This window comes from Vicia villosa, unplaced genomic scaffold, assembly GCF_029867415.1.
Source record: "Vicia villosa cultivar HV-30 ecotype Madison, WI unplaced genomic scaffold, Vvil1.0 ctg.001710F_1_1, whole genome shotgun sequence".
Taxonomy (NCBI): domain Eukaryota; kingdom Viridiplantae; phylum Streptophyta; class Magnoliopsida; order Fabales; family Fabaceae; genus Vicia; species Vicia villosa.
The window spans coordinates 393,580-408,606 of record NW_026705706.1 but is presented as its reverse complement, the minus strand read 5'-3'; the positions used below and the strand labels follow the sequence as shown (position 1 = coordinate 408,606).

General features: G+C 37.0%; 3 protein-coding genes across 3 annotated transcripts; all 3 read left to right on the top strand.

The window, feature by feature from the left end:
• The first annotated feature begins 11,941 nt into the window (after positions 1 to 11,941).
• Positions 11,942 to 12,742, top strand: LOC131636396 (uncharacterized). The gene is made up of 2 exons (XM_058907000.1): positions 11,942 to 12,493; positions 12,587 to 12,742. Exons 1-2 carry the CDS (start codon positions 11,942 to 11,944, stop codon positions 12,740 to 12,742), a joined length of 708 nt encoding a protein of 235 aa, XP_058762983.1.
• Positions 12,743 to 13,087: 345 nt separating this feature from the next.
• Positions 13,088 to 13,936, top strand: LOC131636395 (uncharacterized). The gene has a single exon (XM_058906999.1). The coding sequence runs from the start codon at positions 13,088 to 13,090 to the stop codon at positions 13,934 to 13,936; it is 849 nt and encodes a 282-aa protein (XP_058762982.1).
• Positions 13,937 to 13,961: 25 nt separating this feature from the next.
• On the top strand, positions 13,962 to 14,711 carry LOC131636394 (uncharacterized). Its single transcript, XM_058906998.1, has one exon. It carries the CDS (start codon positions 13,962 to 13,964, stop codon positions 14,709 to 14,711), a length of 750 nt encoding a protein of 249 aa, XP_058762981.1.
• Positions 14,712 to 15,027: the final 316 nt, after the last annotated feature.

The following is a 15,027-nucleotide window of genomic DNA, read 5'->3' as shown; positions in this document are numbered from 1 at the left end:
GTTATATTAGATTGTTCTGATGAATCTGTTGTAATTTATTTTGTACATATAGATCATTTGGTATTGTTTCTAGATGGTACTGTGAATAATTTACAACTGGCATTTTTGTGCTCCAAAATACTTTATCATTATTCCATTTATGCATGATTTAAAAAATCAAGTGCTTTTATCACATCCTATTCAAAAATTCTTTTTTGCTTTTATGACATTTAATTTGTTAAGTTTACCAAATATAAGTAATTTAATATAAGTAATTAAATATAAGACATTTAATATATGTTAAGCTTACCAAATCAAGTGCTTTTACTCTCTTTAGATGCACGTACAGATAATCTAATAGGAATTTATTTATTTTTATTTTTTAGATTTTTATAGTACATTAGTATAACAATTTATTTTAATAGGCTACATAAGTTAAAAAATTTATAGTACATTAGTTAAAATTTACAAGTGCATGATTATCTGATAAAACTTAAAAAAAAAATTGTAATATAATATAATAAAGATATTTACCAGAAATAAAATAAAGACATAAATACAAGGGTTTATGACATTTAATAAATTACTTAATTCTGTCAATATTATTCAAATATCATTATAGAAGTTGGTTTTTAGAATAGCTTGACATACTTTTATTGAATATTTTGAATAAAAAATTAAAGACAGGTATTTATATTTTGTTTTAAAAATTTTATTTTTAATGGCAAATAGAATATATTAAAAAGAAAGAAAAACACCAAAGTAAAAGAGAAATATTACACAAAGAGATACAATATTTAACAGTAAATTAAACGAATAGTCACAAAATAGAGATACAGCAGAACGTGAGATAAAACATAGAGATACAATATTTAACAATAAATTAAACAAATAGTAAATCCACACTAATGTGAAAGGTACCATCCGAAAATAGACCACATCTATTAAAAAAAATCGCCTCACTACTCACAAGTTAGATCTCAAACCTACCAAATCTACCATCGACAGATCAGGTCTCTTTAAAAGAGAACAAAAAAAATTACACTAAACTTTAAAATAAGACGAACACTCGATTTTTTATAGGTGCAAGTAGATAATAATATTCCTAAGACAATTCGTGAAGATGTAAGAGTTCACCCCAAACCTACCCAAAAATCATTTACATGCCAAAAAGAAACTTTTCTCCTACCTATCTTTCACTAAAAAAAAAAATGACTCTTTTAACTATGACATCATTCACTACAACGCGCAAGGCTTTTAAAAGCGCTTTTTTTGGCCTTTAACAGCGCTTTAAAGCGCTGCCAAAGCCAGCGCTGGCATAGGCTACGAAAGCGCTTTTAAAAGCGCTCTGGTAGGCCCCCCCTATAAGAGCGCTTTTCTGGAAAAAGCGCTCTTGTAGGCCCCCCTTTAAGAGCGCTTTTCAGGAAAAAGCGCTCTGGTAGGCCCCCTTTAAGTGCGCTTTTTCCAGAAAAGCGCTGTGATAGGCCCCCCTGTGAGAGTAAAAAATAAAAAAAAAAACGCAACATACTAAAGCGCTTTTGTAAAAGCGCTCTTATAGGGTGGGCTTTAAGAGCACTTTTTCCAGAAAAAGCGCTCTGATAGCCCCCCCTATAAGAGCGCTTTTACAAAAGCGCTTTAGTATGTTGCTTTTTTTTTTTTTTTTGCTTTTTTATTAATGTTTGGCAGCTCTTTTAAAAAGAAGCGCTTTAGTATGTGGGCCTTTAAGAGCGCTTTTTAAAAAGCGCTTTAGTAGCTAAATGAGGTATTTTAATGTGCAGCCTGTAATTTAATCCTCCCAGTCGACCTGTAATATTTTCGACCTGTAATATGTTTTCAGCCTGTAATATTTTCGACCTGTAATTTATTTTCGACGATATTATTTCAGCCATCAGTAAGACAATATATATATATATACTAATATAATACCATTATAATATCCAAAATTATATATATACATCATTACAACATCAATAATATTATAGTACTTCAATTCGACACAAATCCTACATGAAAAAGCGCTTAATATAAAAATGACACAAATCCTCTTTTATTTCTTCCAACTTAAGTTTCGGGTATCCAGCGGTACGGAATTCGTCAAGGTACTACAAAACAAAAACAAAATATGAATGATACATTTAGTTAAATGTAATAAATTATATGAAATTATCTTAAGTTATAAATTCATACCGTGAGCGGAATCTCTAATTGATTTGCCTGAAGGATTTCTTTCATAAACCTCAATACAAAGTATCCGCAACTTTCCATCAATAATTCTTTCATCTGCATGCCAAGTCAAGTGTCTTGAATCGGTCTCACTACGATACATGCGTCTAAATCTCGGAATTATAGGAAAATACCATAAGACTTTAGCAGGAGACAACTTTTTCTTATATCGAGGGGCACCACATTTAGGACACTCATTCAACGCTGCATACTCGTTTCGAAACAAAACGCAATCGTTTGGACATGCATGTATCTTATCATAGCTCATGCCAATAGAGGACAACATCTTTTTGGCTTCATACGTTCGATTGGGAAGAACATTATCCTCTGGTAGCATATCTTTCATAAGGGCTAATAACTCTGTGAAACTTTTATCCGACCATCCATTGTCCGCCTTTAAGTTGTACAACTTTAACACCGCAGACAATCTTGTGAATTTTGAACAACCATCATACAACGGTTTCTCTGCATCGCTTACCAACCTCTCAAACATTTTGGGACAATCCGCAAGATCTTCTTCAAGCGCTTCTGCAATCTCTTCGACTCGATCGCAATCGTATGTGTCTGTGCAATCGTCGTTTGAAGCATACTTCCTATTACAACTCGACCCAGCATTCCCGTTACTTTTCTCACCATGCATTGTCCAACATGTATAACTTCTATCAATTCCAAACCGTAGTAAATGGGATCCCAACTGTTTCCCGTCAACCTTATCCCCATAACAGCAACCCAAGCAAGGACACGGCATTCGAAGCGGGTCTTCGGAGTGCGCAACCGCAAACTCAACGAATTTCCATACCCCTTTCTCGTACTCTTTCGACAATCGGTTTGATCTCATCCATGTCTTATCCATGACTTAATTAAGCTAAACAAATGCTTCTTGGTTTCTCTATCAGGTACTAAGGAATTCTGTCAAGATAATAAATAGCTATCATCATAATAGAATACCTAATCAGAATACCTGATTTCTTAAAGAAGACATTACCTTATTTCAAGGTAATATAAGTCCACAAACCAAAAAATTGGTTGAGAGACACTAAATTGATATTAAAATTTAAAAAGAAGAAAATAACAAACTATAAATTTAAAAAGTGAAATTTCTTTTTATATTAAAATTCAAACATTTTTTATGAAAGCAAATTTGAACCAAAAAATAGAGAAACACATGTTCCTTATATTATAAATAAAAATAGAGAAACACATGTAACCAAAAAAAAAATAGAGAAACACATGTATATATATTTTTTATTAAAATGAACTAAAGTGCATGCAATAAAATTATTCATTTTTAAAGAAAACAAAAAGTGTCAAGTTTTAACATTTTAAAAGGATGAATTCAAGTATTTTTGGAAAATAAGAGGGTGTTATTTCTCTTAAGAAGCAAAAAGTTTAAAATGCAACTCTTAATTTCTATTACTATAGCAACCGTTTGTTATAGCTTTTGTTTTTTTTATAAATTTCTTTGTATCATTAAAAGTGGTTTTTTTAATGATACAACAACCATATTTCCATCTTCTAATTTTACTCCAATTCAACAAACCACAACAACCAACAAACAAAAAGCTACGCCAATATTATGGCATAAGAATGACCCCTAATTATTTCCTAATTTTGATCTATCACCATTCATGGAACAAGTTATACACATGTTTTAACTATCAAAACACCATATTTCCATCTTCTAATTTTACTCCAATTCATCATTGAATCTTAGTTTTATGTCACAACTCAAACCACCTAAACTCTCATAAAACTAATAAGGAAGATTCAAAACTCATAATCATACATGTAAGATTTACTAAATCATAATTCTACCATGATTATCCAAACAACAACACAAAACATGATCATCCAATTTCATCAATTCACCATAACTATGAAACTCCCCAGAATTTCAGAATTTCCTCAATCTTTCCACCAAAACTCAGTGTTGTTCCAAATGTCAGTGTTGTTCTAAATGTCAGTTCTAAAGATTCTAAATGTTCCATATAAAATTCCAAACAAATTCTCATAAGCATATTCAAAAACATATAGCAGTATGAATAAGAACATATAGCAACCCACATACAGCATATTCAAAAACTTAGAAATTACCTAAAGGGATGCAGGGAGAACGGAGAACGGAGGGAGAACGGAGAACGGACGGAGGCGGAAACGGCGAACGGAGGCGGAGACGGAGGCGGAAACGGCGGCGGAGACGGAGGACGGAGGAACTGAAATTGATTTAGGGAAGAATCTGAGATTTAGGGATTCTGGGTGTTTGTTCGCGAGGAGAAGAAGAGAAAGATACTGAGAAGCGCTTCTGAAATTAATTGGGGCAAGTTTAATTTGTTTTATTTTAAAACACCTACGAGGGCGCTTCTGAAAAGCGCTTTAGAAGGGCCACCTATGCCAGCGCTTTCTCTTAGAAAGCGCTTTTGTAACCCCCCCTTTAAGAGCGCTTTCAAAAGCGCTTTCATATCCCCCACTATAAGACCCCTATAAGAGCGCTTTTGAAAAGCGCTGTCATACCCCCCCCCCCCTTTAAGAGCGCTTTTAGAAAGCGCTTTCATAGCCCCCCCCCCATATAAGAGCGCTTTTGAAAAGCGCTTTCATTACCCCCCCCCCTTTAAGAGCGCTTTTTTAGCGTGTTTCTTTATTTTGTTTTTAGTGCAACCTATAACAGCGCTTTTTACTAGAAGCGCTTTAGTAGGTGTGCTGCTAAAACTTAAATTTGGCGTAGTGATTATGGGCTTTCCAAATATACCACGACACAACGTGCAAAACCATAAATAAAGATATGCACCCCTATATTTAATAAGTCCTACCTAAATAAAGAAAGGACTCATAAAAGACACCTGGGTCCATGGGGATAACAATTTGTCATCCCAACCACTTAAAAACTATATACCAAACAAACACGACTCTTTCACAGGTGATTAAAAGATGATATAGTCTCTCAACTAAAGACCCACACAAGAGACACAATTTTTTACTAAGATTAGAAATCACCTCTCTTTAAGATAATTTAACACTAAACAGGATTCTATCTTGTAAAAGTTATTTAGAGAAAACCAAGATCTTTGAAGGAGTTCAACTTCTCCAGATGAGGGGGAGGAATCAACATTCTTCTGGTGGCAAATGAGAATATCAAATTAACCATATTAGCTAGGTAAGTTGATACGATGGAAAATTTGTCTTCACTAGAGTGCTTCTGAGGGAACAAAATACAAATTTCTTCTATAACATAGATTTGGATGATAATTTTCATGTGAGGAATGTATTTTGGGCTGATGCAAGAAGTATAGTCGCTTACGAATATTTTGGCGATGTTGTAACTTTTGACACAACATACTTGACTAACAAGTATGACATGCCTTTTGCTGCATTTGTATGGTGAATCACCATGGTCAATCAACATTACTTGGTTGCGGATTGCTATTAGGTGAAGATACAGATTCTTTTGTGTGGCTTTTCAAGTCATGGCTTCGTTGCATTCTAGAAAAAACACCTTCAGGTATTGTGACCGATCAATATAAGGCTATGAAAAATGATATTGAGTTAGTCTTGCCTACAACTTATTGAGGTGGTGTTTATGGCATATAATGAAAAAAAATCCCGAAAAGCTTAGCAGATATAGTGAATACAAACGGATCAAGTATGTAATGAAAGCAGCAGTCTATGTACATTCATAACTAGTTTTTTACAAAAATGGTGTTCATTCATAGAAAAATTTAATCTCCAAGAAAATGATTGGTTGGGTGGGTTGAATATTAAGCATCATAGGTGGGAACCAACCCTATTAAGAAAATATTTGTGTGCTGGTATGTCAACTACGTGCAGCAATCTACCCAAAAAATTTAGATTTTAGAGTCGCCACCTATTCTGCCAGGGCGAATAGGAAACCCTACGAAGTTTAGAGATCTAGATAAGTTATTATAATCAGGTCAAGGGAAGGTGTTAGGCACCCTTAACCCTTTCCTAAGGTTTTGTCTAAGGTAATGGTTTATGGCTAATAAAGAAAGGTGACAGAAAGTTAAATAGGGCAAACCTTAAACCTATTGAAGTTTTGGGGAAGGGGACTCGCCTTGTTTCCAAGTGCCTACATACCTCCTTATGAAGGATCAGAGTTTACGTAGTTCGGGATATGTTGGTGTTTTTTAGAGGTTGTATGCATTTGAAATTAGTATGTTAAAGTGTATTTTAAATTACCGTATGCAGTTTGGTAATTGTCGCAGTTTTGTGTAATTCGCAGTTTGTGAAGATGTTAAAAGTTTAATATATGGCATACAACCCTTTTTAATATTTTGAAATTTTATTAATCGCGTTGATCAATTGATTTGATCAACATAATTAACAAATTAGTAAAGAATTACTAAATATCGTAACCAATTGAATTGATTAAAACCTTTAGTAAATAGAACCAGTTTAAATAAATTAAATAAATTAAAGGAAATTTGAATAATTGATTATTAATCATCATAATCAATTAATTTTATTAAAAAAATTAATAAATCGACCCTAATATAAATTAGCTTGACAAAAATTAATTTTTGTCGCTAATCATCGTAATCAATTGATTCGATTAAAACAATTAACGAATTAAACCTTAAGTGTGCATATAAAATTATATCCAATTATTAATATCAATTTGAATATTTTTAATCCGAAGAAATATTATTAATCAGCGCGACTATTAAACATAATCGAACCGAATAACAACTATTTAAAATTAATCATGTAATTTAAAACAATTAATTATTCTTTCTTTTAACTAGAACGCAGGGAGTTTTGTTTTTGATTTAAAACTTAGGAGGACTTTGGCGATGAGTTTCTTGGGTGCTCCGGCGAGCCCCTTCGGGTTCTGAAGGCCTCGTTTCTAGGTTTTCTACGGTGGATCTGGTTCTTAGGGTATTTGTAACACCCCTTACTAACCCCCGCGGAAATTTAAAACAATTATTCAGAGTACATGAAATAAGGGTGCCACAATTCATAATAAATAAACATCATTCAGTTATGTCATGCATTCACTGAGGTAATCATCATAAATTAAAACGTTTCATGTTAACACAGCGGAAATTTATCAAAACGGACTAAGTTTAACATCTTTGAAACTTATCCTTCAAAACATCAAACATAACTAGAGTCAAAATCATAAACTCTAAACAATCGCGTCCCCAGTGTTACAACTATCAGAGCATGACACCTGACGCTACTAAAACACTGACTCATGAGCTAATCCTCACCGAGTCGAACAGCCGCTATCCTCAATCTGAAAATGACAACATGTAAGGGTGAGTCTCATCATAATTAACAAATGTTATAAAGTTATAAAGCAATAACACATCACAGTTGCAACATTCACCCAATTGTTTCATAAACAGACATTCAAAACAAGTCAAACAACAATCAACACATCATCAACATTTACAACACTGGAATACATCCAATCATGTTATAAATTATGCATATGTATGAACTGACACTATGCATATGGTACCAACATCATCAAATGGGAATAACCCATGACCGATCCAACATCATCCAAGATACGGCCCTGCCAGCACAGATTCCACACAATGGGAATCATGCCCTTTACTGATCCAACACACCCTCATGGATACAGTATCATCAATGAACATGAATGAATGCAACATATACAACATACTTATACCATCATCATCATCATCATCATCATTCAAGTATGTTCATATATATTAACATCATTCAATCACAATTCCATCATCATCATATACAAAACATACACGTATTTGCACCAATCATCATACTCAAATAAGAATAGCATACATGTATTTTCATCATTCTAAAAACCAATCAATCATCATCATATAGATTATTCTATAAGGTTCGTTGAGCTCGAAACGGCGCATCAAATGGACCAACGGTTAAAAAGTTATGCATCTTTGAACTTTTAAAAATATCTCAAAACATCAACAGCACGCGGCGCCATCTCAGTTTCGCGGCGCGAATTGAGCGTTCCAAGAATCCTTGGCTCTCTGCCAAGCTATTCGCGGCGCAAACATCTGCACGCGGCGCGAAGCGAGGAAAAGTTACGCCTTCGCGGCGCCAACACGGGTACGCGGCGCGACCTGTGCGTATCACAACTTCCTGGCATTCTGCCCACCTGTTCGCGGCGCCAACCCTATGCACGCGGAGCGAACCGGCGATTTCAGAAACCCCAACCTGCAGAAAACAGCATTCTACACATTCCAAACTCTCCCAATTCATACCAGTACGAACCTAGGGAAATAGAATGCTCAAACAACACGAAAAACACCTCATAATACATCAATCACACATCAATTGAGACCATAACAACATAGATATCATGGATTCAAACATAAGGATCAAACATCACACAATTTGACTCAATACCTAAACCTATCATATGACTCAATCGACCCGAATTCTACATCTATTCAGTATTATCAACCCCTAACCCGATAATAGATGATAATCAGATAAGTCCCCCCTTACCTTAGCCAAATTCTTGATCTCTTCCTCTTTCTCTGCTTCTGCACTTTCACGTTCTTCCTCTATTCTCCTCTTCTGCTCTTTTCACGTTCTTTCTCTAATTTCATCCTTTTCCTTCTTTTATGAAAAATAATATAATTTAGTAAAAAGGCCTTGTGACTAACACCCCTCCTTTTACTAACACTACATCGGCCCAACTCTATTATTTTCCATAATTTTTAGAGAAATGCCAAATAATTCCAATAAAATAATTTAAATCCGAATTAAATTAAATTAAGGAAAATTACGGATGTTACAGTATTCACAGTCAGGATTTTGGTTTAAATTCCTGTTTTTCGAAACAGGGACCTTGTCAGGCTCGTGAGAATTCCTTGGTTCCTTTTCTTCCGTATCTTTCTTTCTTCTTTCTTTTGTTCAACAGGCGCGGTGGTTTTCGGCAAGGTGGTTGGGAGGAGGTTAGGAGGAAGGGGGCGTTTAGGTTTTTGAAACACAAATGGGACACATTCCCGTTTGGGGGGAGAAACGCAAACACTCGGCTTCAGTCCTTGGTGGTTTCTTCGGTTTATTTCTCTGAATTTCCTGATTCCTACAATGCTAAGGCTCTTTTCGAGTTGGTTGGTTGTGTGGGCAAAGTGTTAGAAGTGTCTATAGCTCCAAGGAGGAATTCGGTTGGGAAAAGGTTTGGGTTCGCGAGATTCTTCGAAGAGGAGGATGTGAGAATATTGGCCGTGAGGCTAGATAATATCGTCATTTTAGGGAAGAAAATTCATGCCAACATTCCGAGGTTTCAGCGGGGCGAGACGACAGGGTTCAGTGGTAAATCTCACACAGGGGCAGGTTTAGAGACAGTGAAGCTTCAGCAGGGAAGGCATTTCAAAGCTTCTGATCTGAACAGTGGAGGTTTCAGAAGAGATGGCAGGTCATATGCACAGGTAACCGAGAATTCCAAGATGAAGGAGGAGAAGTGTGTTCTGAATTTCAAATCTAAGGCAGAAACCAAGGCGAGATTGGCTAAAGTGTATGTCGGCAATGTTCTGATTCCGGGTTTGGCGTATTCTATTCAAACTCAGTTTGAATTGGAAGGACTGTTTGTTATAAAAGTAACTCCGCTGGGGGGTAATCGTTGTTTGCTTCAAGAATCGGAGGAGGGTTTTATTGAGGACTTAATCGGCGAGGGTGAAACTTGGTGGAAAGGATGGTTCAGTGAAATCAGAAAATGGGAGGAATCTGATATAGATTCGAGCAGGTCAGTGTGGATCAAGGTTTTCGATTTCTTTGTGGCGTTGGCTGAGGGTATCGGTTCATTCGTGTGCATCGACGCGAACACAGCTTCAAAATCTTGTTATGATTTCACAAGAATCTAGTTGAAAGTCAATATTGGGTTCTCAGTTCCGGATTTCGTCGAGGTCGTGATTGATGAGAAGACTTTTTCTTTGTTTTTGAGGGAGGAAAGCTATGACTCTTTGAGGATTAAATCCAGGTAATTCTAAATCTCAAATTACTGGCCCCGAGTCTTCGGACTCGGATGAATTCTAGTTGAAGGATTTGCAGGAGCAGAATAACAATTCGGTTGACGTGAGTTCGGACAACATCATAGAACAATTCTCAGACAGTGGTTATGGGGCTGTTCCAATTGTTAAAAATTCAGAGTCACAGTTGGGGGAGGGGAAGTGTAGGGGCAGAGGTGATGTTTTGGAAAAAATAATTAGTGAAGGTTACTGTGATGGTTTGAAGCGAAATCTTGAAGGCTTTGTTGAAGTGGCTGGGACTGTTTCCTCTTCTAAAGGCCTTTTTGACAGGCTGCTGGACACTGTTTCTGTCGCTGCCGATGTCGCAGGGCAGCCAGTTCTATTGCACTCAGCCGGTGATGCTCCCTGTACCGGGTCTGAAAATTCCGTGGTTAAATGTAGTCTGGTTCCTTGTGATTCTTGCACGGGGAACAAAAAGGTGAAGTTTAGAAAGTTGGTTGGTAAGGGAGGAGTAGGAAGCAAGAACAAGGGAAAGGGGCGGAAATTCAGTTTTGGTCAAAAGGCTGTGTGTTCTGGGCAGATTGGTAGCGCGCTTTGTGTGAAGGGATTGGTGCTACCGGACTCTTCTCTATCTTGTAGTAATTCTATGTGCTAAGGAGACCAAACAGAAGAGTCGGATATTTGCAGGAATAATGGGAGGATTTGGGAGCAATTGGATCATAATACGGGAGGAAAATTATTATCGGCTATTATGGCGTTGGGAGTTGTGAATGTGGAGGGTAGAAAAGATTTGGAGAGCATGTGTGGTAGTTCAGAGAAAGGGGGGTTAAGGAATCGGAGTCAAAGAGGGAGTCTAAAAAGGATTCTCAATGATTTTAGGATCCTTGAATGTTAGAGGGTGTGCGAATGCACTTAAAAGAAGGAGAATAGAGGAGTTGATTAAGAAAGGAGGAGCGGAGTTATTTTTGATTCAAGAATCGAAAATCACTAACTTTAAGGAGGAGGCGGCCAAAAGCTTGTGGTATGGTGGTGAGGTTGGATATTCTTTTTCCAACTCCGTGGGGAGGTCGGGAGGTTTGATTATCTTGTGGAATCCCAACAATATGGAGGTTATAAGTAGTTTTAGAGAGGACGGTTTTTTAGGAATAAATGTCTTATGGAAGAATGATATTTACTATGTGGTCAACGTTTATTCTTCGTGTGAATTGATCAAAAAGAAGTTGTTGTGGCAAGAGTTGTTGAGGTTGAAGAATGCTTTTACCGACGGCGAATGGATTTTTGGAGGGGACTTTAATGCCATAAAGGATAGAAGGGAGAGGAAGGGGAGAGCGGTTATTATTAATAATAATGAGATAGACTTATTTGTGGAGTTCATTTTTAATAGCGAATTGGTGGATGTCCCGAGCAAAGGAAAAAAAATTCTTGGTATAGCGGAGATGGGAGATCGATGAGTAGAATTGACCGATTTCTTGTCTCGAATCAAGTTGTTAACATGTGGGGGGTGGTTGGACAACTCATCGGTGATAGGGATATCTTAGATCATTGTCCGGTTTGGCTAGTGAAGGATAATGTCAATTGGGGGCCGAAACCGTTCAAATTTAATAATGAATGGTTCTCTTTTGACTCTTTTTTGCCTTTTGTGGAGAAAGAATGGAGATCATTGAATGTTCAAGGGAGAGGCGATTTTGTTTTAAAGGAAAAACTTAGACTTTTTAAAGGAGAAGCTTAGAAGGTGGAATATAGAAGTTTTTGGAAGGATAGATTTGGAAGTCGAAGAGGGAGTTAGGGAGTTAATCATGGTGGATAGTAGGTTGGAAGATGTTTCCGAAGATTTGTGTCGGGAGTTGGTGGAAAAGAGGAAAGAAGCGTCTAGTCGAATATGGAGGAATTTGAGAATTAAAGAGAACATGCTAATTCAAAAATCAAGGGTGAGATGGATGAAAGAGGGAGATGCTAATAGTAGTTTTTTTCATAAGGTGATGAAAGAAAAAAGAAGGTTTAATCATTTAGGTCCTCTCCTCTCGGAGGGGGGTATGGTGGAATCGATGGAGGAGATTAGAGAGGAGGTTTTCAATCATTTTAGCAACAAATTTGTCGAACCGGAGGAAGAAAGGCCTTTGTTGGAAGGGATAGATATCAGAAGTATTAGTGTTGAAGAAGGGTTGCTCCTTGAAAAACCCTTTCAAGAGAGTGAAATCAAGGAGGCTATTTGGGATTGTGGGGGAGATAAAAGTCCGGGTCCGGATGGTTACACGTTTCTTTTTATTAAGAATTGTTGGGCGTTTATCAAGGAGGATTTTGTGAACTTCTTCAACCATTTCTTTGATGGAGGCGTTATTTCAAAGGCGGTCACATCTTCTTTTTTGACTTTGATTCCGAAGTTGCAAAATCCTTTGACCTTGGATGATTATAGGCCTATTTGTTTGGTGGGGTGTATGTAGAAGGCGATTGCCAAACTTCTGGCGGGAAGACTTAAAGGGGTGCTTGATTCAATCATCTCTCCTTGCCAAAACGCTTTTGTTCCTGGTAGACAATTGTTGGATGGTGTGTTAGTGGCTAATGAGGTGGTTGATTATGCTAGGAAGGAAGGTAGATAGTGTATGCTTTTTAAAGTTGATTTCGAGAAAGCTTACGACAAAGTTAGTTGGAGTTTTTTGCGATACATGATGAAAAGGATGGGTTTCAGGAAGAAATGGATGGGGTGGATGGAGTTGTTGGTTTTCAATAGTAATATGTCGGTGCTTGTTAATGGAAGTCCCACTAAGTAGTTTGGTGTCTCTAGAGGTTTGAGACAAGGAGACCCGTTATCTCCTTTCCTTTTTGTTTTGGTGGCGGGGGGATTGACGGGCCTTATTAGGAAATACATCGACATAGGAGACTTTGAGAGTTTTTCTATTAAGGGTGCTTGTTGTGTGGATCTTCTTCAATTCACGGATGATACTATGATTGTGGGGGAGGGAACATGGAAACATCTTTGGGCCATTAAGACGGTTCTAAAGGCGTTTGAAATAGTATCGGGTCTTGGAATCAATTACCATAAAAGTAAGTTGATTGGCATCAATGTTAGGAGATCTTTTTTGGATGCCGCGTCCTATTTTCTCTCATGCAAAGTGGAGGATAATAAATTCTCTTTTCTTGGTATTTTGATTGGGTGCAATCCTAGGAAGGCTTCGACTTGGCTTCCTTTTTTGAGTAAGGTGAAGAAGCAGTTAATGGGGTGGAAGAATCGTTTTCTAAATTTGGGAGGGCGAATCACTCTTTTGAAAGCGATTCTTACGCCGCTTTCCATCTTTACCATGTCTTTCTACAAAATGCCGTTGAAAGTGGTGAGAGATTTCAATTTGATCCAAAGTAATTTCTTGTGGGGTGGAGTGGAAGAGAAAAGGAAGATACATTGGATTAGTTGGAAAAGGCTGATGTTACCGTTCAACAAAGGGGGTTTAGGAATAAAAAATATTTCGGCTTTCAATTTAGCACTCCTTTGCAAGTGGAGGTGGAGGATTCTTAAAGGTCACGAATCGCTTTGGTTTAATGTCTTGAAAGCAAGGTACGAAGATTTATATTCCTTTATCTTATATGGTGGTGGTGGTAACAAAATCCCTTCTTCTTCTTCTTTTTCTTCTTGGTGGAGGGATTTAGTGAAGATCGGTTCTTGCTCGTTTAGAGATCCTATTAAGGAGTGTTGTTCTTTTGATGTTCATAATGGTTTCAATACTCCTTTTTTGGGAAGCAAGGTGGTTGGACGGTGTTATTTTGAAGGATTTGTTTCCGGATTTGTATCTGGTCTCTAGTTTAAAGGGAGTGTCGGTGGCGGCAATGGGTGGATGGTTGGAGGGTGTTTGGAGGCGGGGGGATTTTGGTGTTTCCGTGTCGGTTTTGGAGGATACCGAGGTGAGGAGTCGCTTCCTCTCTTTTTGTCTATTGTTGGGTAATTATGGTGGTTTTAAGGAGGGAAAGGACTCGGTTTCATGGGTGAGTAATAACGGTTTGGATTTTTGTGTGACTTCTTGTTATGCTTTCTACGGTAACGACTTTATTCCGCATGGACCACCTAACAAATTTGATGACGCTTTTCGGCTTGTTTGGAAAGTTGAGGTGCCTTTCAAAATTAAAGCATTCGGTTGGATACTCCTTCTTGATAGATTACCTACCAAGAATCTTTTGGTTTTGAGAGGTATTCCTTTTCCCGTAGATAATTTAAAGTGCATTTTTTGTGGAGTGGATGTAGAGAATAGAAACCATTCCTTTTTTGGTTGTGGTGTGGTGAAGAATATTTGGAAAGAAATAGCTTTTTGGGTTGGTAAAGTGGGTTATATGGAGGATGAGTGCTTGTCTAATTTTATGGATTGGCATAGATTCTTTTGTACACAAAAGTTAGTAGATAGTAAGGTAGATGTGGTTTGGTTGGCTACAACTTGGACTATATGGATTACAAGGAATGAGGCGTGTTTCCGGGAGGAGGGTTGGAACGTTAACGACATTGTTTGGAGCATTAAGCTTTTTGTTTGGAAGTGGTCTTTTTTGCGGAAAAATTACACATTCCAATTATTCCTTTTACGAGTTTAGTAAGGATCCGATTCTTTTTCTCTCGTAATGCTTTTGTAATTGGCGTGTAATTTTTCTTTTGTTCCGGATTCTTTCCCGTCTTCGTGTAATCAGGTTTGAGAACCCTTAGTTCTCTTTTATATAATATCTTGCTTACACAAAAAAACTAGAACGCATGAGGTGTATTTTTTTGTTTAATATTAATCCAGGAGGGTGTTAATCTAACCCTAAGTTGAAGAACCCTAACCCTAAAGTTTCAGAAACCAACATCAAAACACACATGCATTCGACATAAAAACCTAAGCTGAGTGTCTCGGGTTACCTTTTATCTTGAATT